General features: G+C 47.9%; 1 protein-coding gene across 2 annotated transcripts in view; it reads right to left on the bottom strand.

Moving 5' to 3' along the window:
- The window catches only part of LOC140480171 (guanine nucleotide exchange factor VAV3), a 167,368-nt gene extending 140,760 nt beyond the window's left edge, over window positions 1-26,608 (bottom strand). For both annotated transcript variants that reach the window (XM_072574919.1, XM_072574920.1), the window contains exon 1: window positions 26,493-26,608. In XM_072574919.1, the coding sequence (XP_072431020.1) occupies window positions 26,493-26,552 (60 nt within the window). In that variant the 5' untranslated portion in view covers window positions 26,553-26,608. The remainder of the gene's footprint in view (window positions 1-26,492) is intronic.

Below are 26,608 nucleotides of genomic sequence, written 5' to 3'. Positions count from 1 at the left end.
CTACAGGCTTTTAAGGATGGCCCAAGCATGTGGGATGTGACTGTATTCAGAATAAGATCCTGTTTGCTGCTGCTCAGCCCAGTCGATATGGCTGTGCTGAGTAAGGCTTTCCTCCTCAGTGGAGAAAGTGAGGACTGCAGATGCTGGAGATCAGAGCTGAAAATGTGTTGCTGGAAAAGCGCAGCAGGTCAGGCAGCATCCAAGGAGCAGGAGAATCAACGTTTTGGGCATGAGCCCTTCTTCAGGAATGAGGAAAGTGTGTCCAACAGGCTAAGATAAAAGGTATGGAGGAGGGACTTGGGGGAGGGACGTTGGAAATGCGATAGGTGGAAGGAGATTAAGGTGAGGGTGATAGGCCGGAGTGGGGGTGGGGCCGGAGAGGTCAGGATGAAGATTGCAGGTTAGGAAGGCGGTGCTGAGTTCGAGGATTGGGACTGAGACAAGGTGGGGGGAGGGGAAATGACAAAACTGGAGAAATCTGAGTTCATCTCTTGTGGTTGGAGGGTTCCCAAGCGGAAGATGAGGCGCTCTTCCTCCAGCCGTCGTGTTACCATGGTCTGGTGATGGAGGAGTCCAAGGACCTGCATGTCCTTGGTGGAGTGGGAGGGGGAGTTGAAGTGTTGAGCCACGGGGCGGTTGGGTTGGTTGGTCCGGGTGTCCCAGAGGTGTTCTCTGAAACGTTCCGCAAGTAGGCGGCCTGTCTCCCCAATATAGAAGAGGCCACATCAGGTGCAGCGGATGCAGTAAATGATGTGTGTGGAGGTGCAGGTGAATTTGTGGTGGATATGGAAGTGTCCCTTGGGGCCTTGGAGGGAGGTGAGGACGCAAGTTTTGCATTTCTTGCGGTTGCAGGGGAAGGTGCCGGGAGTGGAGATTGGGTTGGTGGGGGGTGTGGACCTGACGAGGGAGTCACTGAGGGAGTGGTCTTTTCGGAACGCTGATAGGGGAGGGGAGGGAAATATATCCCTGGTGGTGGGGTCCGTTTGGAGGTGGCGGAAATGGCGACGGATGATATGATGTATATGGAGGTTGGTGGGGTGGTAGGTGAGGACCAGTGGGGTTCTGTCCTGGTGGCGATTGGAGGCGATTGGACGATCCTTCCATATCCGCCACAAATTCACCTGCACCTCCACACACATCATTTACTGCATCCGCTGCACCCGATGTGGCCTCCTCTATATTGGGGAGACAGGCCGCCTACTTGCGGAACGTTTCAGAGAACACCTCTGGGACACCCGGACCAACCAACCCAACCACCCCGTGGCTCAACACTTCAACTCCCCCTCCCACTCCACCAAGGACATGCAGGTCCTTGGACTCCTCCATCGCCAGACCATGGCAACACGACGGTTGGAGGAAGAGCGCCTCATCTTCTGCCTGGGAACCCTCCAACCACAAGAGATGAACTCAGATTTCTCCAGTTTCCTCATTTCCCCTCCCTCATCTTGTCTCAGTCCCAACCCTCGAACTCAGCACCACCTTCCTAACCTGCAATCTTCTTCCTGACCTCTCCGCCCCCACCCCACTCCGGCCTATCACCCTCGCCTTGACCTCCTTCTACCTATTGCATTTCCAACATCCCTCCCCCAAGTCCCTCCTCCCTACCTTTTATCTTAGCCTGCTGGACACACTTTCCTCATTCCTGAAGAAGGGCTCATGCCTGAAACGTCGATTCTCCTGTTCCTTGGATGCTGCCTGACCTGCTGTGCTTTTCCAGCAACACATTTTCAGCTCTTTCCTCCTCAGTGTTTATGAGGTCAGTGAGAATGGACTGCCTTGTGACCAGGTTGTGTGTATGTGCCCAGTTTGGGGAACCCAGCCTGTTTCCCCATCTCTTCAGTACAGTAGCAGGTGGTGATCTTTAACTGGTTGGTATAATAACTGGTTAGTGCCCTAATTAATCATGGGCTGTATGCAAAGGTGATAAGGGATAGGATTTATAATCCTCAAGAAAGGAATAAGTTGATTAGGAATAGTCAACACCGTTTTGTGAAAGGTACGCTGTGCCTCACAAACCCTATTGAGTTCTTTGAGAAGGTGACCAACAGGTAGATGAGGGTAAACTGGTTGATATGGTGTATATGGATTTCAGTAAGACATTTGATAAGGTTCCACACGGTAGGCTATTGCACAAAATACAGAGACATGGGATTGAGGGGAATTTAGTGGTTTGGATCAGAAATTGGCTAGCTGAAAGAAAACAGAGGGTGGTGGTTGATGGGAAATGTTTATTCTGGAGTTCAGTTCCTAGTGGTGCACTGCAAGGATCTGTTTGGTGCATTGTTGTTTGTAATTTTTATAAATGACCTGGATGAGGGCATAGAAGGATGGGTTAGCTTTTATTGGTAGAGGGACTGAGTTTCGGAACCAGGAGGCCATGCTGCAGCTGTACAAAACTCTGGTGCAGCCGCACTTGGAGTATTGTGTACAGTTCTGGTCACTGCATTATAGGAAGGATGTGGAAGCTTTGGAAAGGGATCAGAGGTGATTTACCAGGATGTTGCCTGGTCTGGAGGGAAGGTTTTATGAAGAAAGACTGAGGGACTTGATGCTGTTTTTGTTAGAGAGAAGAAGTTTGAGAGATGACTTAGTTGAGACATATAAGATAATCAGAGAGTTAGATAGGGTGGACAGGGAGAGCCTCTTTCCTTGGATGGTGATGGCTAACACAAGGGGACATAGATCTAAATTGAGGGGTGTTAGTGAAAGGACAGATATCAAATGGCCTGCCTACAACAGTAGTAGACTCACCAACTTTAAGGGCATTTAAATGGTCACTGGATAAACATATGGATGAAAATGGAATGGTGTAGGTTCGATGGGCTTCAGATTGGTTTCACAAGTCAGTGCAACATCGAGGGCCGAAGGGCCTGTACTGCGCTGGAATGTTCTATGCTCTACGTCTGCTATTCCTGACTGTTCAACTCTCTCACATTAGTCACTAATGCATACAGTTCCTCACTGAATGTGAAACATGGGAGGATTCTGTGATCACAGGCTCTATATGAATGTATGTCCTTGTCACATCAATCTCTTACCATCAACACCCACCAAAATAGAAATGGATTCACTTTGATGGGAAGCTTTTAAGTCCCTCTTGCAAAGGGATCAAGCAAAGTTTCTGAGCTCTGGATTTTGAGCACATGCTCTGTAATGTTTCCTGCTGGCTGCTATGGTAGGAATCTCGAAGGAATACCTGGGCTGGGAATGTGTAATAGTTAGGGAAAGTGAACTGGCTGGAACTGCTCTGAACTAGTGACTGAGCCAACAGAGATGTTAAAATTCTATCAGAGCTCGGTACGGAAATATAGAGAATAATGTTCCCACTCTTTTTTGCTCGCTTTTGGGATGTGGCCATCATTAGTTGGGCCAGCATTTATTGCCCATCCCTAATTGCCCAGAGGAGTGACAATCACATTGTTGCAGGTTTGAGGTTACATGTCAGCCAGAGCAGGTAATATACTTCCCTTTACAACGGTAATGAACCAGGTAGGTTTTCCAACATTCAACAATGGTGTCATAGTCATCATTAAACTCTTAATTCGAGATTCTTTACTGAATTCAAATCTCACCATCTATTGCTGTGAGATTGAAACCTGGATTCCCAGAACATTACCAGGGTCTCTTTCTGGATCAATAGTGTAGCGATAATACCATTAGACCATCACCTCCTCCTCCTCTCTGGGAATCTAAAACCTAGAATAACTAAAACATTGTTACAAACAAATCCAATCAGGATTCAGGACAACTGCCTTCACTCAGAGTGTGTGCAGCATTATGACTCGACATTTTTATCAAATTAAGGCTGAGCAACAAATATTGGCCAAGCCAGGACACCCCAACCCAGGAATACCCCCAACCCAGGAACAAACCAACCCAGGAACACCCCCAACCCAGGAACACCCCCAACCCAACGTGGATCTTGCTCCCCAGTTGACTGGTTGAAGTGAATAGTGATGATCAATTGAAGGGCAAACTGGATAAGCTGATGGGCTGAATGGCCTGTTAACGTGCTGGCAATACTCTGTAATAACAAGAGACATTGGGTTTTGGATGGAAAGGTTGCAGTAGGTTTGATTTGTAAAGTTGAGCAGAGGATGTTGCAGACAAGGCTGTTATATTCACGTGTTGTTGAGTCAGGGAGCGATGAAGGGCTGGGCCTTTCACTGCTCAGTGTATTACAGTAATATTCTTCCTGTTCCATTTTGAGAACATTCCAAACACCAACTGTTTCAAGCAAGGATAGGAAGTGCATTGAATTCCTCTGGGACTTCCTGTTATTCAGTTTATGTCCCCTCTGGCTCACTGTCTGATCCGACTGTGACTCCTGACTCCAACTGCTCCTCTCCTGAAACCCTCACCAGGGTCCTAGACAGACACCATCACCCCCTTCGCCATTGTTAATATCTCCCTTCCCCATTCCTCCCCTGCTGTAAAGGGAAGGTGGGGGTGGGGCTGGACTGTTCACCCAGAGACGCAGCTATTGTTCTGGAGACCTCAGCTCCAATTCTGACATGTGAGATGGTGGAATTTCAATCTAATAAAAACCAGGAACTAAGAGTTTAATGTTGACTGAAACCATTGTCGATTGTTAGATAAAACCCATCTTGTTCATTAATGTCCTTTAGGGAAGGAAACTGCCATCTTTACCTGGTCTGGCCTACAAGTGACTCCAGACCCATAGCAATGTAGTTGACTTGTAACTGCCCTCTGGGCAATTAGGGATGGGCAATAAATGCTGACCCAGCCAGTGACATCCGTGTCCCATGAATGAATTAAATAAAACCCCACAATGTCTCAAACTCTGCCCCATCACCTCCCCTATCCCCTTGGCCCACTGGTTGTCCATCACCACACGGTTTCTCACCACATTAACATGGAAAACCTTGCTTCCAAACCTCTCGGCTTCTCTATCCCTCTCCCTTCTCTTCCCCTCTGTTCCTCTCCTCCTTTCTCTTTTCCCACACTCTCACTTTCTACCACTTGTTTCCCTCTGTCTCCAGTTTGTTCTAGAAAATAGAACATAGAACAGTACAGCACAGTACAGGCCCTTCAGCCTTCAATGTTGTGCTGACTTTTTATCCTAATTTAAGATCAGACTAACCTCCATACCCTTCATTTTACTACCATCTATGTGCCAATCCAAGACTCGCTTGAATGTCCCTACTGACTCTTTGGGCCTGGTCCACTCGAGAGCTCCCCATTGGGCCAAGCCTGCCCGAGAGCTCCCCATTGGGCCAAGCCTGCCCGAGAGCTCCCATTGGGCCAGGTCCACTCGAGAGCTCCCATTGGGCCAAGCCTGCCCGAGAGCTCCCCATTGGGCCAAGCCTGCCCGAGAGCTCCCCATTGGGCCAAGCCTGCCCGAGAGCTCCCCATTGGGCCAAGCCTGCCCGAGAGCTCCCCATTGGGCCAAGCCTGCCCGAGAGCTCCCCATTGGGCCAAGCCTGCCCGAGAGCTCCCCATTGGGCCAAGCCTGCCCGAGAGGTCCCATTGGGCCAAGCCTGCCCGAGAGGTCCCCATTGGGCCAGGTCCACTCGAGAGCTCCCATTGGGGCAATTTGTTGGCACCATTCAATACCCTGCCGGGACTCTACAGAACTCACTGGACTGAGTGTGATTGAGGGAAGCCATGAGTGGGGGATTCTCTAATGAGAAGGGGCTCCTGTCGTCAACCAGATAGAGTTTCTTGCAAGGTTTGCCAACAGCTACAAGTTAGACGTATGTGACAGGTATTGTTACTGAGACGATGAGGGGGGCCTGGTTATTGGGTCTTACTCCTTGAAGATCTCCCACTGGACTATGTGGCCTCATGATACTGAGTGGTGCTTAATACACTCAGTATTAACACTCTCAGACCATGACACCCTTATACCACATACACCAATCCTTGTTGTAAGTCTGTAGTTCATACCCCCATGGACAATAATCAGAATGTTCTGCAGTCACTCCTTGACACCGGGAAAGACATCACATCATCCTGGATTTATCTCAGCAGTTGGAGAAATTCCAAGAGTTACAGTACTCATGGGAGTAGATTAAAAAGTGGGACCTTGAACCTTGTAATCTCTGGATGATCTTGGTATTATTCCCAACAAAATGAAAACGGGAGAGTAGAGCAGCTGAAGAGTTGGTGCAGGAGGGAGGGTTTTAGATCCTGGGTCACTGGGACTGTTTCTGGGGAAGGTGGGAGCTGAACAAGGGGACAGTCTGCACTTGAACCAGAACATCACCAAAATCCTTACGGTGGGGTTTGCCAATTGGGGGAGGGGATACAGAGTGTTAGGGCAATGGGGTCACAGCATACTTTAGTAAAGGAACCACAGCAGAGGGAGTTCAGTCACATTGAGATTCAAGGCAGTAAGGTGAGGCTGGATGGCCTGTACTTTAATGTGAGGAGTATTATTGGTCAGACAGACGGGTTAAGGGCGTGGATTGACACATGGAGTTGTGATGTTGTTGCCATCACAGACATGGCTGAGGGAGGGGCAGGACTAATTACCCAACATTCCAGGGTTCGGGATTTTCAGGCAGGACAGGGGAGGGTGTAAAAGATTAGGAGGAGTTACATTATTAATTAAGGAGTTAGTGACTGCAGAAAGGAGGAGAGGTCCATTGGAAGGGTCATTAATTGAGGCTTTGTGGATAGGATTTAGGAATAAGCAGAGGCAGACACACTGAAGAGTGTATTATATATCCCCCCCACCCCACCCCAAACAGTCAGAGGCAATAGAGGAGCAGATATACAGATAATTCACTGAGGTGTGTTAAAACACTAACAGGGTGATTATATTCAGAGATTTAAACATCTCCAATTGGAGTAGACATAGCATAAATGGTTTAGAGGGACAGATTTCTTGAAATGTATTCAAGAGAGATTTTTATATCAACATGTAGAAAATGACACAAACTTTGCAGATGACACAAAGCAGGGTGGGAGGGTGAGCTGTGAGGAGGATGTAGCGATGTTGCACAGACTGAGGGAGTGGGCAGATGCATGCTAGATGCTGTATAATGTGGATAAATGTCAGAATTTGTGCAAAAATGGGAAGGTAGATTATTGTTTGAATGTCTGTAAAATCGAGAGAGAGGAATGTTCACCAACATCTGGGTGTCCTTATTCACCGGTCACTGTAAGTTAATGTCCAGGTGCAGCAGGCAGTAGAGCAGGTAAACTGTATGTTGTCCTTCATAGTGAGAGGGTTCGAGTATAGGACAGAGTGGAGTTGCCAAACTCTACCCATCCAACGCCTCATCTTTCACCTTGGGACTCTCCAACGACATCAATGTAGATGGCACCAGTGTCCACATTTCTCTTACCCCCACTTTATCCCAGTTCCAACCTTCCAACTCAGCACTGCCCTCATGACCTATCCTAGCCATCCTTCTTCCTTCCCATCTCTCCGCTCCACCCTCCTCTCCGACCTATCATCTTCTTCCCCACCTTCCTCGACTTCTCACATTCTCAGCTACCTCCACCCCAACCCCACCCCCCTCCCATTTATCTCGCAGCCCCCATGGGACACCACCCTCATTCCTGATGAAGAGTTTATGCTCGAAACATTGACCCTCCTGCTCCTTGGATGCTGCCTGACCTGCTGTGCTTTTCCAGCAACACACTCTTCGACGCTAATCTCCAGCATCTGCAGTCCTCACTTTCTCCTGATTCCTGGGAAGGTAGGACTGAGGTATGAGGAGAGATTGAGTCCTTTCGGATTGTATTCATTGGAGTTTAGAAGAATGAGGGGGTTTCATAGAAACCTAGGGAACTCGAACAGGACTGGACAGGTTAGATCCAGGAAGGACGTTCTCAATGGTGGGGAAGTCCAGAACAAGGAATTATTGTTTAAGGAAACGTGTTAAGCCTTCCAGGACTGAGATGAGGAGAAATGTCTTCACCCAGAGAGTGGTGAACCTGTGGAATCCCCTCCCACAGAAAGTGGTTGAGATGAAAACATTGTGTTTTCAAGGAGGTAGGTCTCACTCTAGTGGCTAAAGGGATCAAGGGATATGGAGGTGAGGGTATGGGGGAGGGGGAGATTAGGAGATTAGGCTCAGTGGTCAGCCATGACCATACGGAATGAGGAAACTGGACAGAGGTTCAAGGTGGCAGTGGGAAAGCAATTTAGCAACAACTACACCCCATCCACGTTACGTTTCAGAATCAGAAGGAAAGAGTTGGGCTGCAAAACAGAGTTTTGGATTTGTTAAAATAAAGTTGAATCTAGCTAAAGTAGACTAGGAAAACGCTCCCGTGTAAATCTACAGCAGATTTGATCAGGTATATTCAGCATGGCTTTGTCAGAATTTTTTGAAGAGGTGACCAAGTGTTTGGATAGGGTAGGACAGCTGATGTAGTTTATCTGGATTTCAGCAAGGCCTTTGACAAGATCCCATATGGGAGACTAACACAGAGGTAAAAGCTCATGGGATCCAGGGTAACTTGGTTAAAATGGATCCAAAATTGTCTTAGTGACAGGAGACACTAAACATTGGAAATGGGAATGTGGGGAAGATGGTAATTAAGTTTGAGGATGCCACAGAGATTATCCGGGTGGTTGGCGGTGAGGAGGAAGGTGTTCAGTTTACAGGAGCATATAAACTGGTCAGATGGAATTTAACCCAGATAAATGTAAGGGATGTATTTTGGAAGAAAAAAACAAGACAAGGGAATACTCAATTTATGGCCGGACACAGGATGCTCAGAGAAACACAGGGATCTTGGGGTGTTCATCTACAAATAATTGAAGGTGACAAGACAGGTTAAATAGTTAAGAAAGCACATGGGACACTTTACCATTTGAGCCGTAGATGATAAGAGCAGGGAGGTCACGCTGGAACTGTACAGGCCACAGCTGGAGTACGGTGTGCAGTTCTGATCCCCACACGATAGGAAGGATGGGATTGTGCTGGAGGGGGGAGCAGTGGAGATTCACCAGGATACTCCCTGGGACGGAGTATTTCAGTGATGAGGAGAGGCTGGATAAGCTCAGGGGGTTTGCTTTGGACCATGGGGGGGGGAACTGATGGAGGTGTCTGAGGTTATGAGGGGCATGGACACAGTGGATTGAAAGCAGCTTTTCCCCTGAGTTCAAGGGTCAATAACAAGGGGGCATCATTCTAAAGTGAAAGGCAGGAGGTTTAAAGGTGATTTCAGGAAAAACATTTTCAGAGGGTGGTGGGGGTCTGGGAAGGTAGTTAAGGAGGGAAAACCTCACAACCTTTAAAAAGATACTTGAACGAGCACTTGAAATGTAATAACATTCAAGGTGATAGGCCCAGTGCAGGAAAGTGGGTCTAGTGTAATTTAGGCAGGATAGACTAGATGGGCCAAAAGGCCTCTGCTGTACTGTATGATTCTCTGTTCCTATGAATATTGCAGCTGGCTTTAACACTGTCATGTGTGTAATATTTTGTGACAGGCTGGAGGGATTTTGGATGATTCATATTCACTGGCAAATGGTGAGTGCTGTGGATGTGCAGAGGCTGGGGAATGTCTCAGTTCCTGTGGTCAGTGAAATCATCACTGCTGTCCACAGATAGTCAGAGAGTTTCACATCTGTTTCCCAGCAGATATCAGGTTCAACACGAACATGGTCAGGAAGATTCTCTCAAAAATACACAGCAGAAAGAGACAAGAGACTTGAGAAACCACACATGGAACATAAATGCACCAAGAGTGTTCCTCAGTAGAGAGAGCAGGTGAAATGAAGTCAGCACTGTTAGGACAGTCATGAGGAACACTACCCTTGGACAGTGCTCTGGCCCAGGCTACAGTCCTCCAGGCCTGGCTTTGATCCTGCTCCAATAGAGATGTCCCTATGTTGTCCACCTGAGGCGTCTGAACAGCACCCAATTTTTGCACAGCAAGATCCCACAAACAGTAATGTGATAATCACCAGGCAGCCCGTTTTAGCAACAGAGTGAATGACAAGTATTGGTCAGGTCATAAGGCAATATTTAATCAAAAAAAACATAGGAGCCAAAGCAGCTCATTCAGCCCATCGAGTCTACTCTCCCATTCAGTGAGATCATGGCTGATAAACCTGAACCCCACTTTCCTGCCTTCGTCCCATAACCCTTGATTCCATAACTGAATAAAAATCTCTCTCAGCGTTGAATATACTTAATGATTCAGCCACAATGACCCTCCGTGTTAAAGAAATCCACAGATTCACTCCCCTCACAGAGAAGACATTCATCGAGAAGACAGAGGGTGGAGGGTTGTTTTTCAGACTGGAGGCCTGTGACCAGTGGAGTGCCACAAGGATCGGTGCTGGGTCCTCTACTTTTTGTCATTTACATAAATGATTTGGATGCGACATAAGAGGTACAGTTAGTAAGTTTGCAGATGACACCAAAATTGGAGGTGTAGTCGACAGCGAGGAGGGTTACCTCAGATTACAACAGGATCTGGACCAGATGGGCCAATGGGCTGAGAAGTGGCAGATGGAGTTTAATTCAGATAAATGCGAGGTGCTGCATTTTGGGAAAGCAAATCTTAGCAGGACTTATACACTTAATGGTAAGGTCCTCGGGAGTGTTACTGAACAAAGAGACCTTGGAGTGCAGGTTCATAGCTCCTTGAAAGGCTGAACAGGCTGGGGCTGTTTTCCCTGGAGTGTCGGAGGCTGAAGGGTGACCTTAAAGAGGTTTACAAAATTATGAGGGGCATGGATAGGATAAATAGACAAAGTCTTTTCCCTGGGGTCGGGGAGTTCAGAACTAGAGGGCATAGGTTTAGGGTGAGAGGAGAAAGATATAAAAGAGACCTAAGGGGCAACCTTTTCACACAGAGGTTGGTACGTGTATGGAATGAGCTGCCAGAGGAAGTGGTGGAGGCTGGTACAATTGCAACATTTAAGAGGCATTTGGATGGTTATATGAATAGGAAGGGTTTGGAGGGATATAGGCTGGGTATTGGCAGGTGGGACTAGATTGGGTTGGGATATCTGATTGACATGGATGGGTTGGACTGAAGGGTCTGTTTCCATGCTGTACATCTCTATGACTCTAAGATCACCCCTCAGCCTCTGACACTCCATAGCAACAGAGTGAATGACAAGTATAGGAGCCAAAGTAGCTCATTCAGCCCATCGAGTCTACTCTCCCATTCAGTGAGATCATGGCTGATAAACCTGAACCCCACTTTCCTGCCTTCGTCCCATAACCCTTGATTCCATAACTGTTCAGCCTGTTCAGCCTCTCCCTATAGCTCAAATCCTCCAACCCTCGCAACATTCTTGTACATCTTTTCTGAACCCTTTCAAGTTTCACACCATCTTTCTGATAGGAAGGAGACCAGAATTGCACGCAATATTCCATCAGTGGCCTAATCACTGTCCTGTACAGCCGCAACATGACCTCCCAACTCCTGTACTCAATACTCTGACCAGTAAAGGAATTCATACCAAACGCCTTCTTCACTATCCTATCAACCTGCATCTCCACTTTCAAGGAGCTATGAACCTGTACTCCAAGGTCTCTTTGTTATAGAGGTTTACAAAATTACGTTTTGTCACCATACTGGGTAACATCATCAGTGAGTCTCTGGATGAAGTACTGGTGGTAGTGACCTGCTTTCTATGTATGTGCTTTTCATTAGTCATGGGTTGAAGCGTTATGGAACACGGGCAGGAAAGTGGAGTTGAGGCCAAGATGAAATCAGCCACGATTATATTAAATGGGGAGCAGGTTGAAGGGGCTGAATGGCCTACTCCAGTTCTTCTGTTACGTTCTGATTGAACTGTAATCTCAAATCCACATTCCCACATTCCCCAATGACCTTTCACCCCTCTTGCTATTTCCTTTATAACACAGATTCAAAGATTTTTAAACACATAGTAGAAATATCCCAAGCTGCCTTTACAGATTGAACAGAAACAAGAGCTTTGTTTGAGAAATGGTACAATTTGTCGACGTTATTGTAATTCCATGTTGTTGTTCCTCTAGCAAGGCCCAGTCCAGTTCATTTCCAAGGGAGAGAGCTTTTTTTTCTTTTTTAACACTTGGTTTTGACCCACACCTGGGATGTGGGCGATCCATGTACTTGAGATTGTTCCAAAGTGCTATTAGGGAATGAATTCTAGGATTTTGACCCAGAGACACGTAAATACTTTGAATTTGAAATAATTACAATTTCATCTCATCTGCTGAAATGACAGATCATTTTTGAAATGATCACAATGCTCCCGAGTTAGCTTCCTTCCAGGCCTGAACTAACTCCAATTCATTTTCTATTTTTCAAACACTTACTCTCACTTTGTTTCCACTCACTGAATCCCAACATGGGTCTGTGAAGAATAATAACTTATTCTAACAGAATCTCATTACTTTAAACTCTTTTCCTTTGGAATACTGCTTTGCATGGGTTATTCCATTGGAAGACCACCCAGCAATATCAAAGCTCGATACAGCTTCTCGCTCAAACAACTTTCCAACTTAGAACAAAAATGCATGTCGGAGTCAGGAACGTTCTCTCCCTAAACTCTCTCAGTAGTCCTCGAGGAGCTCTGGGTAACTGCCAATTGAAGGTTGTTTTTCAGACTGGAGGCCTGTGACCAGTGGAGTGTCACAAGGATCGGTGCTGGATCCTCTACGTTTTTCCATTTGCATAAATGATTTGGATGCGAGCATAAGAGGGAGAGTTAGTAAGTTTACAGATGACACCAAAATTGGAGGTGTAGTAGACAGCGAAGAGGGTTACCTCAGATTACAACAGGATCTGGACCAGATGGGCCAATGGGCTAAGGAATGACAGATGGAGTTTAATTTAAATAAACACGAGGTGCTGCATTTTGGGAAAGCAAATCAGAGCAGGACTTATATACTTAATGGTAAGGTTCTGGGGAGTGTTGCTGAACAAAGAGACCTTGGAGTGCAGGTTCATAGCTCCTTGAAAGTGGAGTCGCAGGTAGATAGGATAGTGAAGAAGGCATTTGGTATGCTTTCCTTTATTGGTCAGAGTATTGAGGATAGAACATAGAAACGTTCAGCACAGTACAGGCTCTTCAGCCCACAATGTCGTGTCGAGGATTAATCCTAATCTAAAAACCTAACCTACACACCCCTCAATTCACTGCTATCCATGTACATGTCCAGCAGTCACTTAAATGTCCCCAATGACTCTGCTTCCACCACCACCGCTGGCAACGCATTCCATACATTCACAACTCTCTGCGTAAAAAGACCTACCTCTGTCGTCTCCTCTGTACCTTCCTCCTAATATCTTCAAACTATGACTTCTCGTACCAGTCAATCCTGCCCTGGGGAAAAGTCTCTGGCTATTGACTCTATCTATTCCTTTCATTATCTTGTACACCTCGATCAGGTCTCCTCTCTTCCTCCTTCTCTCCAGAGAGAAAAGTCCGAGCTTATTCAACCTTTCTTCGTAAGATAAGCCCTCCAGTCCAGGCAGCATCCTGGGTAAACCTGCTTTGCACCCTCTCCAAAGCCTCTGTATCTTTCCTATAGCCGGGCAACCAGACCCGGACATAATATTCCAAGTGTGATCTCACCAGGGACTTGTAGAACTGTAGCAAAACCTCGTGGTTCTTAAACACAATTCCCCTGTTAATGAAAGCCAAAACACCATATGCTTTCTTAACAACCTTATCCACTTGGGTGGCAATTTTGATGGATCTATGTACTTGCACACACAGATCCCTCTGTTCCTCCACACTTCCAAGAATCCTGTCTTTAATCCTATATTCAGCATTCAAGTTCAACCTTCCAAAATGCATCACTTCGCATTCATCCTGGTTGAACTCCATCTGCCATTTCTCAGCCCACCTCTGCATCCTGTCTATGTCACGCTGCAGCCTGCAGTAGCCCTCAATACTATCAACGGTATCTCCAACCTTTGTGTCATCGGCAAATTTACTAACCCACCCCTGAACCTCCTCATCTAAGACATTTATAAAAACTACAAAGAGCAGAGACCCAAGAACAGAGCCCTGCAGACCCCACTCAACACTGACCTCCAGGCAGAATACTTTCCACCTACAACCACTCTCTGCCTTCTGTCAGCCGGCCAATTCTGAATCCAGACAGCCAAATCTCCCTGTATGCCATAATGCCTGACTTTATGAATGAGCCTACCATGGGGAACCCTATCAAGTGCCTTGCTGAAATCCATATACACCACATCCATGGCTCAACCGTCGTCGACCTGTCTTGACACCTCCTCAAAGAACTCAATAAGATTTGTGAGGCATGACCTGCCCCTCACAATGCCATGCTGACCGCCTTTAATCACACTATGCTTTTCCAAATAGTCATAAATCCTATCCCTCAGAGTTCTTTCCAAAACTTTGCTGACCACAGACGTAAGACTGACTGGTCTGTAATTGCCAGGGATTTCCCTATTACCCTTGTTGAAAAGAGGAACAACATTCACCTCCTTCCAATCCTCTGGTACGACTCCCATAGAGAGTGAGGAAGCAAATATCCTCGCCAGCGGCTTAGCAACCTCCTTTCTCGCTTCCCCGAGCAGCCTAGGATAAATCTGGTCTGGCCCTGGGGACTTATCAATATTAATGTTTGCCAACATTTCCAGCACATCAACTTCATCAATCTTGATCTGTTCGAGCCTGTTTCCCAGCTCCTCAAAGTTCTCATTCACAACAAGGTCCCTTTCCTTAGTGAAAACCGAAGCAAAAAACTCATTTAGGGCTTCCCCTATCAGCTCAGACTCCACGCACAAGTTCCCTACGCTATCCCTGACCAGCTGGACCTTGTCCCTGATCATTCTCTTATTCCTCACCTATGAGTAAACCGCCTTTGGGTTCTCCCTAATCCTTCTTGCCAAGCCTTTTTCGTGCTCCCTCCTGGTTCTCCTCAGTCCATTTTTGAACTCCTTTCTAGCAAGCCTGTAATCCTCTAAAGCTGTGCTAGATCCTTGCTTCCTCCACCTTACATAAGCTGCCTTCTTCCTTTTGACAAGAAGTTCCTCTGTTCTCGTCATCCAAGGTTCCTTAATCTTACCCCTTCTTACCTGTCTTAGAGGAACAAATTCATGCATCACTCACAACAGCTTCTCCTTAAGTAGTCTCCACATGTCTGCTGTGCCCTTTCTGTGGAATAATTGCTCCCAGTCTGTACTACCCAACTCCTGTCTGATAACGTCATAATTTCCTTTTCCCCAATTAAATATCTTCCCTTGGTAACTGCTCCTTTCCCTCTCCAAGGCTATAGTAAATGTGAGGCAGTTGTGAGCACTTTCACCAAAGTGCTCTCCCACCACAAGACCTGACACCTGTCCTGGCTCATTGCCAAGCACCAAATCCAAAATGGCCTCTCCCCTCGTCGGCCTGTCGACATACTAAGTAAGGAAACCCTCCTGAACATGCCCGACAAAAACGCTCCATCCAAACCATCTGCACTTAGGAGGTTCCAGTCGATATTGGGAAAGTTGAAGTCACCCATAACAACAACCCTACTACATTGCATTTTTCCTGAATCTGCCTGCCTATGAGATGTTCAATCTCTCTACTGCTATTAGGGGGGTTTGTAGAAAACCCCCAATGCGGTGGCTGTTCCCTCGCTGTTCCTAACTCCCACCCATGCTGACTCAGTAGACAAACCTTCCTCAATAATCTTAGTTTCTGTAGCTGTGATGCATTCTCTGATTAGCAATGTTACACCCCCTCCTCTTTTTCCACCCTCCCTGTTCTTTTTAAATGTTCTAAACCCTGGAACATCAAGCAACCATTCCTGCCCCAGTGAAACCCACGTCTCCGTTAATGGCCACAACATCATAGTCCCAAGTTCTCATAGGAATTGGGAGGTCATGTTGCGGCTGCACAGGACATTGGCCCTCAGTAGCCCTTCAGCTACTAGCCCTTCTGACATGAAGCATAATCTGATTCCTCCTGACTATAAGGCTGTTTTCTATTGACATTTTATCATTTTTTATCCTTTCCTCACGTCCGAGGATTGAACTTCCAATCTCTTAACATTTTTCCTACATGTCTCCTTCGACACTTAAACCCACTATTCTTATTTCCCATTTTAATACTTGGCCGTTTCTTTATGTAATTTAATTAACCTCACCGAGGTCCAGTGTCACCTTTTTCCACACCCACTTCAGGGTCCTGACCTTCGCGTGAGGGATTGCCCCTCTTAACAACCGGTCTAAGGCTGGGTGATCGAATCAGGTAGATACCTTACTCGTTAGATTAATCTAGCCAATTAAAGACCTTTATTCTCTATTTTTCTAAGTTGCCAATTCCCCCGTACTTCTCGTACGGAACCAACCACCAAGGTAATACTTAAAGGTCAGTTTTCATACCTTGGCCTGTGCACAAGAGTTACCTGGTTGAATGTGCACCCCATCCCGTGGCAATACCAGACAGCAAAAACTGTTGTCAATCCAGGTCACCCAAAATTTACCTTTACCCGGGTCTTATGTACACAAGAGTAACCTGACCGAGCCACCATGTCTTAGTGCCCTTCGTACCGCAGAGAAACAGCAAATAATGCTGCAAATCCCGGCAGCCCGTGAATGCCGGCCAACCCACCATGTTCCAGCGCACCTAGAACCACGGCGAAACAGCAAGTACTGCTGCAAATCCCGGCCGCTCGCGAATGCCCGTCTTGTTTCCAGGATCTCTCAGTCCGGATCTTGGAATATTGCATGCAATTCTGGTCTCCTTCCTATCAGAAGGATGTTCTAAGATTTGAAAAAGGTTCTGAAAAGATTTACAAGGATGTTGCCAGGGTTGGAGGGTTTGTTCTATAAGGAGAGGCTGAATAGGCTGGGGCTGTTTTCCCTGGAGCGTCAGAGGCTGAGGGTTGACCTTATAGAGGTTTATAAAATCATGAGGGGCATGGATAGGGTAAATAGACAAAGTCTTTTCCCTGAGGTGGGGTAATCCAGAACTAGAGCGCATTGGTTTAGGGTGAAAGGGGAAAGATATAAAAGAGACCTAAGGGGCAACTTTTTCACGCAGAGGGTGGTACGTGTATGGAATGAGCTGCCAGAGGATGTGGTGGAGGCTGGTACAGTTGCAACATTTAAAAGGCATCTGGATGGGTATATGAATAGGAAGGGTTTGGAGGGAAAAGTGAGGACTGCTGTGCTGGAAATCAGAGTCTGCATTAGAGTGGTGCTGGAAAAGCACAGCTGGTCAGGCAGCATCCAAGGAACAGAAATCGACGTTTTGGGCAAAAGCTCTGATGAAGAGCTTTTGCCCAAAACATCGATTTTCCTGCTCCTCGAATGCTGCCTGACCAGCTGTGCTTTTCCAGCACCACTCTGATCTAGGGTTTGGAGGGATATGGGTCAGGTGCTGGTATTCATTTTGAATACACGGTATAGCTGATAGTCCTCTGCTCTGCGTAGGAACTATGTAATCAACAAGAACGGATCCCCAATGAACACAGTCCGCCGATTTCTCAGCAACAAACCCAAACAAGCAGACAAAACATATCCAGAAACCCTAGACACTCTCCCCTACTTCAAAGACATCTTGCAAACGACTGTCAGATTACTCAGACCCCTTGGCATCATGGTAGCCCACAAACCCACCAACACACTAAAACAGCAGCTAATGAACTTGAAAGACCCTATACAGACAACAAGCAAAACTAATGTCATTTACAAAAATACTGAGCAAGGACTGTAACAGACACTACACTGGACAAACAGGCAGAAAAAACTAGCCACCAGGATACATGAACACCAACTAGCCACAAAAAGACATGACCCTCTCTCACTAGTATCCTCACATACAGATGAGGAAGGACACCACTTCAACTAGAACAACACATCCAACCGAGGACAAGACAAACAGAGACATGGATGAGAATTCCTAGAAGCATGGCATTCCAACCAGAACTCTATCAACAAGCACATCGAGTTAGATCCCAACCACCACCCCCTGAGAAAAGGAACAGGAAATGACATCACCAACCCAAAGAAACCCAAACATATAAATAGAAAACAGGAATCAGCAGCAGTGCTTCGCCTGGAAGCCCACTGAAGATGTTACCTAGTATGGTGACAAAACGTCTGGAAATGAACCTTCCAGATCAGTGAGCAAACCTACATCCAGAACCTCAACCTGAGCTACAAATCTTCTCAAAACTTGCTAATTAAAAGGGACCTAGGGGCAACTTTTTCACACAGAGGGTGGTACGTGTATGGAACGAGCTGCCAGAGGAAGTGGTGGAGGCTGGTACAATTGCAACATTTAAGGGGCATTTGGATGGGTATATGAATAGGAAGGGTTTGGAGGGATATGGGCCGGGTGCTGTCAGGTGGGACTAGATTGGGTTGGGATATCTGGTTGGCATGGACGGGTTGGACTGAAAGGTCTGTTTCTGTGCTGTACATCTCTATGATTTGGAATCATAGGAATTATTGTCTTTCAACGCTAATTAGTCATTTCAAACACTGACAAATACAAAACTTACAGTAAAAAATATTAAAATACAATCACACTTTCATCACACACCTCATCTTCAGGTCTGCCTGATGCTGCTCCTGGTATACCCTCCTGCACTATCCATTGAACCAGGGTTGATCCCATGGTTTGATGGTAATGGTTGAGTGGGGGGGGGGGGGATATGCCGGGCCACGAGATTACAGATTGCGCTGGAGTACAGTTCTGCTGCTGCCCACAGTGCCTCAGGGATATCCTGCATCTGGTTCAAGTCATTAACTGTTGGTGCTGCCTTCAGTCATTGTAATCCAAACCAGGTTTCCACGGTAAAACATCAGGCAATTAACCAGAGAACTTTCTTTTAATGATGAACAGGTGTGGAATCGAAGGAGCCTGAACCCTTTGAACACCAGAGCAGCTGCTGTTTAACAAGTTCCCACGTGCTGACAGTCTCCAGTCCATCCGTGCACCCAACTGTTACTGAGCAGCTTCATTCTGTTTTGCTGTCAGACCCAACTCCCTGAAGTGGTTGTTTGGGCTGGAAGCTGCTACATAAAGTCAGCTGTACGGAAGTGGCAGTGTTTCATAGGCTGAGAATGGAGGTGAGTAGCTCACCTCCTGACTCCTTCAATCCTTCACTTGCCCTGGTATAAATGTACCAAATGTGTGCCCAGCACCCACACTTTGGCCCATTCATCAGAGTCTTTGATTGTACGATACATCACCAAGGCCCCAGCACTGAGATTTCTGGAATACCACTCATTTCATCTTGGTCATTTTGAACTGACTCTCCCTTCGCTGTGAGCTAATCAATCCAGTGTGCTCCATGAATCTACCCCCCCACGTCCCCCGCCCACCCAGGCACCCACTCTGACTGATGAGTAAACCTTGATATGGCAACTTGTCAAATAACTTCTCCAGGTCCGAGTGAGTCAAGTCTATAGGAAGGGAGACAGATTCTCACCCATCCATGTTACTCTTTCCTTATTTGTTACAATAAAGTTACCATAGAATTCTTCATTAAGGTGCAGAGTAAAGTCATTAATTCCAAAACTGGAATTGAGAATCAAAATAGAGGGAATTGGAGGGGGGGGGGGGGAAAGAGGCACAAATTGGTGACAGTGGATTGGGGAATACGCTGAAGGGGTTAACACATAAAAGGTTCACACTGAAGGGGGCATGAATTACAACAATTATTTGGATCCATCTAGCAGAATATTAAATGTGGAGAGGTGACTCAACCACGGCTTAGAAGAGAAGTTAGTGACGGCATTAGGGCCAAAGAGGAAACATATAAAATTGCCAGACAAAGCAGCAAAGTTGCCTTGGCTAACACCAGGAATAGCAGGACTGTCCATGATGAGAGATTAGCTCATTGGGACCTGCAGGTGCTGGAGTCGACGATGAGGTGGGGCTCTGATCGAAATAGTTAAAACTCTAACAAGGCTGGACAAGGTAGATGCAGGGAAGAGAGTGGCATTCTTGAGGAGGTGTGGCACTCCCTCAGCACTGACCCTCCGACAGTGCAGCACTCCCTCAGCACTGACCCTCCGACAGTGCAGCACTCCCTCAGCATTGACCCTCTGACAGTGCAGCACTCCCTCAGCACTGACCCTCTGACAGTGCAGCACTCCCTCAGCACTGACCCTCTGACAGTGTGGCACTCCCTCAGCACTGACCCTCTGACAGTGCGGCACTCCCTCAGCACTGACCCTCCGACAGTGCAGCACTCCCTCAGCGCTGTACAGTATCTGCATGGTTACTGTGTCTAATATCTCGACTGAAAATGTGTCAAGGTCATTCGATTGAGAAAGGCTTCTTGCTCCCACTGTGTGACAGCTCAGATCGTGACACTGTGACTCACTGAAATGTGAGCTTTGAGAGACTGAAATGTTGTATTGCTGAAATCACACAGCAAGGCTGAGAAGCAGTGTTATCCTTTATTCTGCGATTTGAGCAGCAATCAATCTCCAGTCCATCTGGGAAGTGTACAGTATGTCACATACTGGACAGAGGCTTTACCTGGGAGCTATAAATAACGCAGAGAGAAAGAAAAGTCAACAGCAGGAGTTCCAGCAGCATCTGTTACTGATCACCATCCTGGGCCTGAGCTGAGAGTGACTGAAAATGGACTGACTGCCACCAGGAAGGGGAAATGCAATTAATCAGGAGCAGGGCCAGGGGAGTCACTCAGTAAGAGACCCCCAGAACAGAGTGTCCTTCAGTAACACAGACCCCGAAGATGGAGGGCAATGGGGAGTCACTCAGTAACAGAGGCCCAGGGGAGCAACTGGTGGAGGGAGTCACTCAATGACATTACAAGTATTGCTCAATGATGATAAGAGAGGAGGCTGTTGAGCCCATCTCTGCAGTAGATTACATTACATTACAGAGTGGAAAAAGGCCCTTCAGCCCAACAAGTCCACACCACCCCGCCGAAGCGCAACCCACCCATACCCCTACATCTACCCCTTACCTAACACTATGGGCGATTTAGCATGGTCAATTCACCTGACCTGCACATCTTTGGACTGTGGGAGGAAACCGGAGCACCCGGAGGAAACCCACGCAGACACAGGGAGAACGTACAAACTCCACACAGAGAGTCGCCTGAGGCAGGAATTGAACCCGGGTCTCTGGTGCTGTGAGGCAGCAGTGCTAACCACTGTGCCACCGTGCCGCCCACTGAAGTACTGTCTCTGAAGGAGCAATTCATCAAGTTGAGGGAATGAAGCCGAACAGCTGTTTGAGGGAGCAAAGCGACAGCATTTTACTAAGTGACCACAACACCATTTTAAATTCCCTCAGTAACAGCAGCGTGTACTATCTACAAGATGCACTGCACGAATTCACCAAAGTTCCTCAGACAGCACCTTCCAAACCCAGCTCCTTCCATCTAGAAGATAGAAGATACATCACCATACAACTTGCAGGGGCAAGTTCCCCTCCAAGCCACTCACCATCCCGAGTTGGAAATATATCGCCGTTCCTTCACTGTTGCTGGGTCAGAATCCTGGAATTCCCTCCCAAAGGGCATTGTGGATTAACCCACAGCACATGGACTGCAGTGGTTCAAGTCGGCAGCTCACCCCCACCTTCTCAAGAGGGGGCCCAGTCAGTGACACCCACGTCCCATGAGTGAATGAATACAAAATGAATCCCTCTTCCATGAGGGATCCTAATAAAAAGCCTTACTAATGTGTAGTAAACATCAAATGTGTTTCTCCTGATTACTGCCTCAAAACATTTGATCAAATTGTTCAAACACAACCTTCCCTGAACAAATCCACACAAACTCTGATAAATCCAGATCTCACCTCTTGCAAATGTATTCTGTTCCTCAGAATTCTTTCCAGTAAATTCCCCAATGAGATGGGACTGACTGACCTGTAATTCTCTGGTGCCCCATGTTGTGATATTGGGACAATAATGGCAATCCTTCAGTCCTCTCGCACCTCACCTGTGAGCAGAGAGGATCACTCAGAGAGCCCCTGTTACCTGCTTCCTTGCTCTCAAGAGCCTGGAATGCACATCAGGGCCTGCAGATTTTTCTTTTTTAGAGTTGTGAAACCCTCTGGCACATTGCTCTGTTGGCTTCTCCTCCTATTTCACAGTCTTCCACCCTGATACTTATACCTGAACTGTTCTTTTCCATTGTGAAGACTGACTCAATGAGGACTGTGCCCATGTCCACCAAGACTCATTCTGGACTCACTGTTTCTCTAGTTATATTGATGCTCTTTATATATTTATTGAAATAGAGTCAAAGAGTCCTCCAGTTCAGAGACAGGCCCTTTGGTACAAACTGGTCCATGCCCGCCAAGATGTCCGTCCACACTAACCCCCTTTCCCTGCACTTGGCCCATATCCTTCCAATCCTTTCCTATCCATGTATTTAACCAAATGCCTTTTAAATATTCTTACTCTACCTGCCTCAACCACTCCCACTGGCAGCTCATTCCATATGTGTACCACCCCCTGTGTAAAAAAATTGCCCCTCAGGTTCCCTTTGTTCTTTCCCCTCGAACCTTTAACTGATGCACTCTTTCAGCACTGACCCTCTGACAATACCCATTCCTTCAGCACTGACCCTTCAACCGTGCCCACCCCCTCAGCACTGACCCTCTGACAGTGCCCACCCCCTCAGCACTGACCCTCTGACAGTGCCCACCCCCTCAGCACTGACCCTCTGACAGTGCCCACCCCCTCAGCACTGACCCTCTGACAGTGCCCACCCCCTCAGCACTGACCCTCTGACAGTGCCCACCCCCTCAGCACTGACCCTCTGACAGTGCCCACCCCCTCAGCACTGACCCTCTGACAGTGCCCACCCCCTCAGCACTGACCCTCTGACAGTGCCCACCCCCTCAGCACTGACCCTCTGACAGTGCCCACCCCCTCAGCACTGACCCTCTGACAGTGCCCACCCCCTCAGCACTGACCCTCTGACAGTGCCCACTCCCTCAGCACTGACCCTCTGACAGTGCCCACTCCCTCAGCACTGACCCTCTGACAGTGCCCACTCCCTCAGCACTGACCCTCTGACAGTGCCCACTCCCTCAGCACTGACCCTCTGACAGTGCTCACTCCCTCAGCACTGACCCTCTGACAGTGCTCACTCCCTCAGCACTGACCCTCTGACAGTGCCCACTCCCTCAGCACTGACCCTCTGACAGTGTGGCACTGTCCCTCAGTACTGACCCTCTGACAGTGCCCACTCCCTCAGTACTGACCCTCTGACAGTGCTCACTCCCTCAGTACTGACCCTGTGATCTCCTCCTGATAGAGAAGGGCCAGCAGCACACTGAGACAGTGTGGAGGTCTCGGGACACCTGAAGTGTGGTTTAATAATTAAGGCGCTTCCATCTGTTGGTAATTTCCGTTGTTAAACAGTGAAACATTCTCTGAGGGTCACAGCACAAACACAAGTACCAATGAATCAGGAAGTGGTCCACAAACCTTTTCCTCTTTATTGTGCAGCCAGCAAGCTGTACATAAGAAACTGAGAGAAAACTTAATGAAATGCCAGCGATAATTTCTCTTGCTAATCTCATCTCCGACTCAGGAGATTAAGGCTTCACATGCTACACTCAAGGTCTCAGCACAAACACCAAATAGGGAGTGCCGCACTGTCAGAGGGTCAGTGCTGAGGGAGTGCCGCACTGTCAGAGGGTCAGTGCTGAGGGAGTGCCGCACTGTCAGAGGGTCAGTGCTGAGGGAGTGGGCACTGTCAGAGGGTCAGTGCTGAGGGAGTGCCGCACTGTCAGAGGGTCGGTGCTGAGGGAGTGCCGCACTGTCAGAGGGTCGGTGCTGAGGGAGTGCCGCACTGTCAGAGGGTCGGTGCTGAGGGAGTGCCGCACTGTCAGAGGGTCGGTGCTGAGGGAGTGCCGCACTGTCAGAGGGTCGGTGCTGAGGGAGTGCCGCACTGTCAGAGGGTCGGTGCTGAGGGAGTGCCGCACTGTCAGAGGGTCGGTGCTGAGGGAGTGCCGCACTGTCAGAGGGTCGGTGCTGAGGGAGTGCCGCACTGTCAGAGGGTGAGGGTCGGTGCTGAGGGAGTGCCGCACTGTCAGAGGGTCGGTGCTGAGGGAGTGCCGCACTGTCAGAGGGTCGGTGCTGAGGGAGTGCCGCACTGTCAGAGGGTCGGTGCTGAGGAGTGCCGCACTGTCAACGGGTCGGTGCTGAGGGAGTGCCGCACTGTCAACGGGTCGGTGCTGAGGGAGTGCCGCACTGTCGGAGGGTCAGTGCTGAGGGGAGTGCCGCACTGTCAGAGGGTCAGTGCTGAGGAGTGCCGCACTGTCGGAGGGTCAGTGCTGAGGAGTGCCGCACTGTCGGAGGGTCAGTGCTGAGGGGAGTGCCGCACTGTCGGAGGGTCAGTGCTGAGGGAGTGCCGCACTGTCGGAGGTCAGTGCTGAGGGAGTGCCGCACTGTCGGAGGGTCCAGTGCTGAGGGAGTGCCGCACTGTCGGAGGGTCAGTGCTGAGGAGTGCCGCACTGTCGGAGGTCAGTGCTGAGGGAGTGCCGCACTGTCGGAGGGTCATGCTGAGGGAGTGCCGCACTGGTCGGAGGGTCAGTGCTGAGGGAGTGCCGCACTGTGTCGGAGGGTCAGTGCTGAGGGAGTGCCCGCACTGTCGGAGGGTCAGTGCTGAGGGAGTGCCGCACTGTCGGAGGGTCAGTGCTGAGGGAGTGCCGCCACTGTCGGAGGGTCCAGTGCTGAGGGAGTGCCGCACTGTCGGAGGGTCAGTGCTGAGGGAGTGCCGCACTGTCGGAGGGTCAGTGCTGAGGAGTGCCGCACTGTCGGAGGGTCAGTGCTGAGGAGTGCCGCACTGTCGGAGGGTCAGTGCTGAGGGAGTGTCGCACTGTCAGAGGGTCAGTGCTGAGGGAGTGTCCGCACTGTCAGAGGGTCAGTGCTGAGGGACTGTTCTTTTTTTTGTTGTTGCTGCCTTTCAGTTGAAACATTAAATCAAGGTTTCCTATGTTGTCTTAGACGAATATAAAGTCCCCATGTCCCCAGTTAATTGAGGAGTGGGGTAATTCTGCCTAGTGCTGTCAGCTAATCACGTTGAACTGATTGTGTTGTCACCATGGTGATTGCATTTTGGATCTTGCTGTGCACAAATGTGCTGCTGTTTTTCCTGCTCTACCACAGTGACCACACTGAAATGTACTGAGCAATTAGCTGTGAATCACTTGAGAAGGCCCTGAGGTAACTCAAGGCACTACAGAAATGCAAAGTGCTACAGGAAAACATTATTAAACAGGAAATTCAGAAGGGCACTGCACTATAATTAGCAATTCTCAAACTGAAGTTTTCTTTAGTGTTTTTTTGAATATCTTGTTGTATTGAACTGATAATACAGACTCTCATGGTTTGAGAGTTGGTAATGTGTTTTGGACAGCTGAACAGAAAGGTCTCAATCCCGACAGGAATACTCATGTTGAAGCTGGTGGCTCTCGTCAATTGCTTCACTCAATTCCAGGGACCATTTCCTTCATCTTCCATCATCTCCTAAGGTAGCTCCAGTAAGAGAAATGCAGTTGCTCACCAGTCTGTGAGATCAATCAATCTCTATCAAGTCTTTGATGAGGTTTTCACATTCTCGTGATTCTCTCATATTCAAGTCCATGGGTCAGAAATGAACAGCTCCACCAACACAGAACTAGCGACTGGTTCATAAAACCAAAGCCAGCACCACTGTAGTCCCCCACCGTGGGGATGTTTCCAGTGCTGGAGTTAAGGTCAGGGTCCCTGTTGTTGCTGTACATTCATGATCTGTCCTTTGGGTAAACAGCAGATACACTTTCAGTGCTCATACAAAGCTCAGGAATATCCTGGAGAATCAGAATATAGGAACGATGCTCAGGACATGGGCAGACACAGGGACTGGTGAACTTTCATGGAAGGAAAGGTGAAGAACCACAGGTTCAGAAGAATGAGGAAGATGCCTGTCTATGCATATAACTGCAATCTTTCCATGGGTTTATTAAATGTAGGATTGTGCTCCATTTTTCTAATCATTTCTGAACAAGGTCACTCTCCCCGTGTGCTCATTCCCGATAAATATCTGAAACATCTTAATTTCTTCAACAGTAATCTCTCTCCAACTCCCTCAACAACCAATGGTGTCAAAGATCGTGAACCTAATTGTTTCTGAGAATCCTGAATCAGTCAGCAGGTGAAGATGAGAACTCCTGATCCCTCTCTCCTTCTTTGTTGGATGTTAGTATCAGGAATTGTTCCTGTGTCAGTGTGCACACAGCAAGAGTTCAGCTACTCAACATGAACAGTGAGGAGTCAACATCTGCAAGTGTTGAGTGATCACTGTTCATGTTGAGTAGCTGAACTCTTGCTGTGTGCACACTGACACAGGAACAATTCCTGATACTAACATCCAACAAAGATTGCAGAGGGAACGAGTATGTTATACTTTGCCAACATATTAACACTGACAGGAGTGGAACGCAGCGATCTTTCACAGAATCGTAAAAACTCTATAAATCCCTGATTAGACAGCAGCATTGCTCCAACTATCACAATTGCTAGCCATAACTGATCAAACAATAATGTAGCAGCAACGTCCCATTGGCCGACACAGGAAACAACCCAACCTTACCTTTGCAAAATCTCGAACATCAAAAAGGTCAAAGGCATCAAACAGTTCACTTTTCCGCATCCAAAGGTGTCACAGCATGTGGTGAGAAAGGTCCGAATGTTCTTCAGACAAAGGAA

Source organism: Chiloscyllium punctatum, chromosome 7 (assembly GCF_047496795.1).
Source record: "Chiloscyllium punctatum isolate Juve2018m chromosome 7, sChiPun1.3, whole genome shotgun sequence".
Taxonomy (NCBI): domain Eukaryota; kingdom Metazoa; phylum Chordata; class Chondrichthyes; order Orectolobiformes; family Hemiscylliidae; genus Chiloscyllium; species Chiloscyllium punctatum.
The sequence above is the reverse complement of the archived record's forward strand: the minus strand, read 5'-3'. Positions and strand labels throughout refer to the sequence as shown.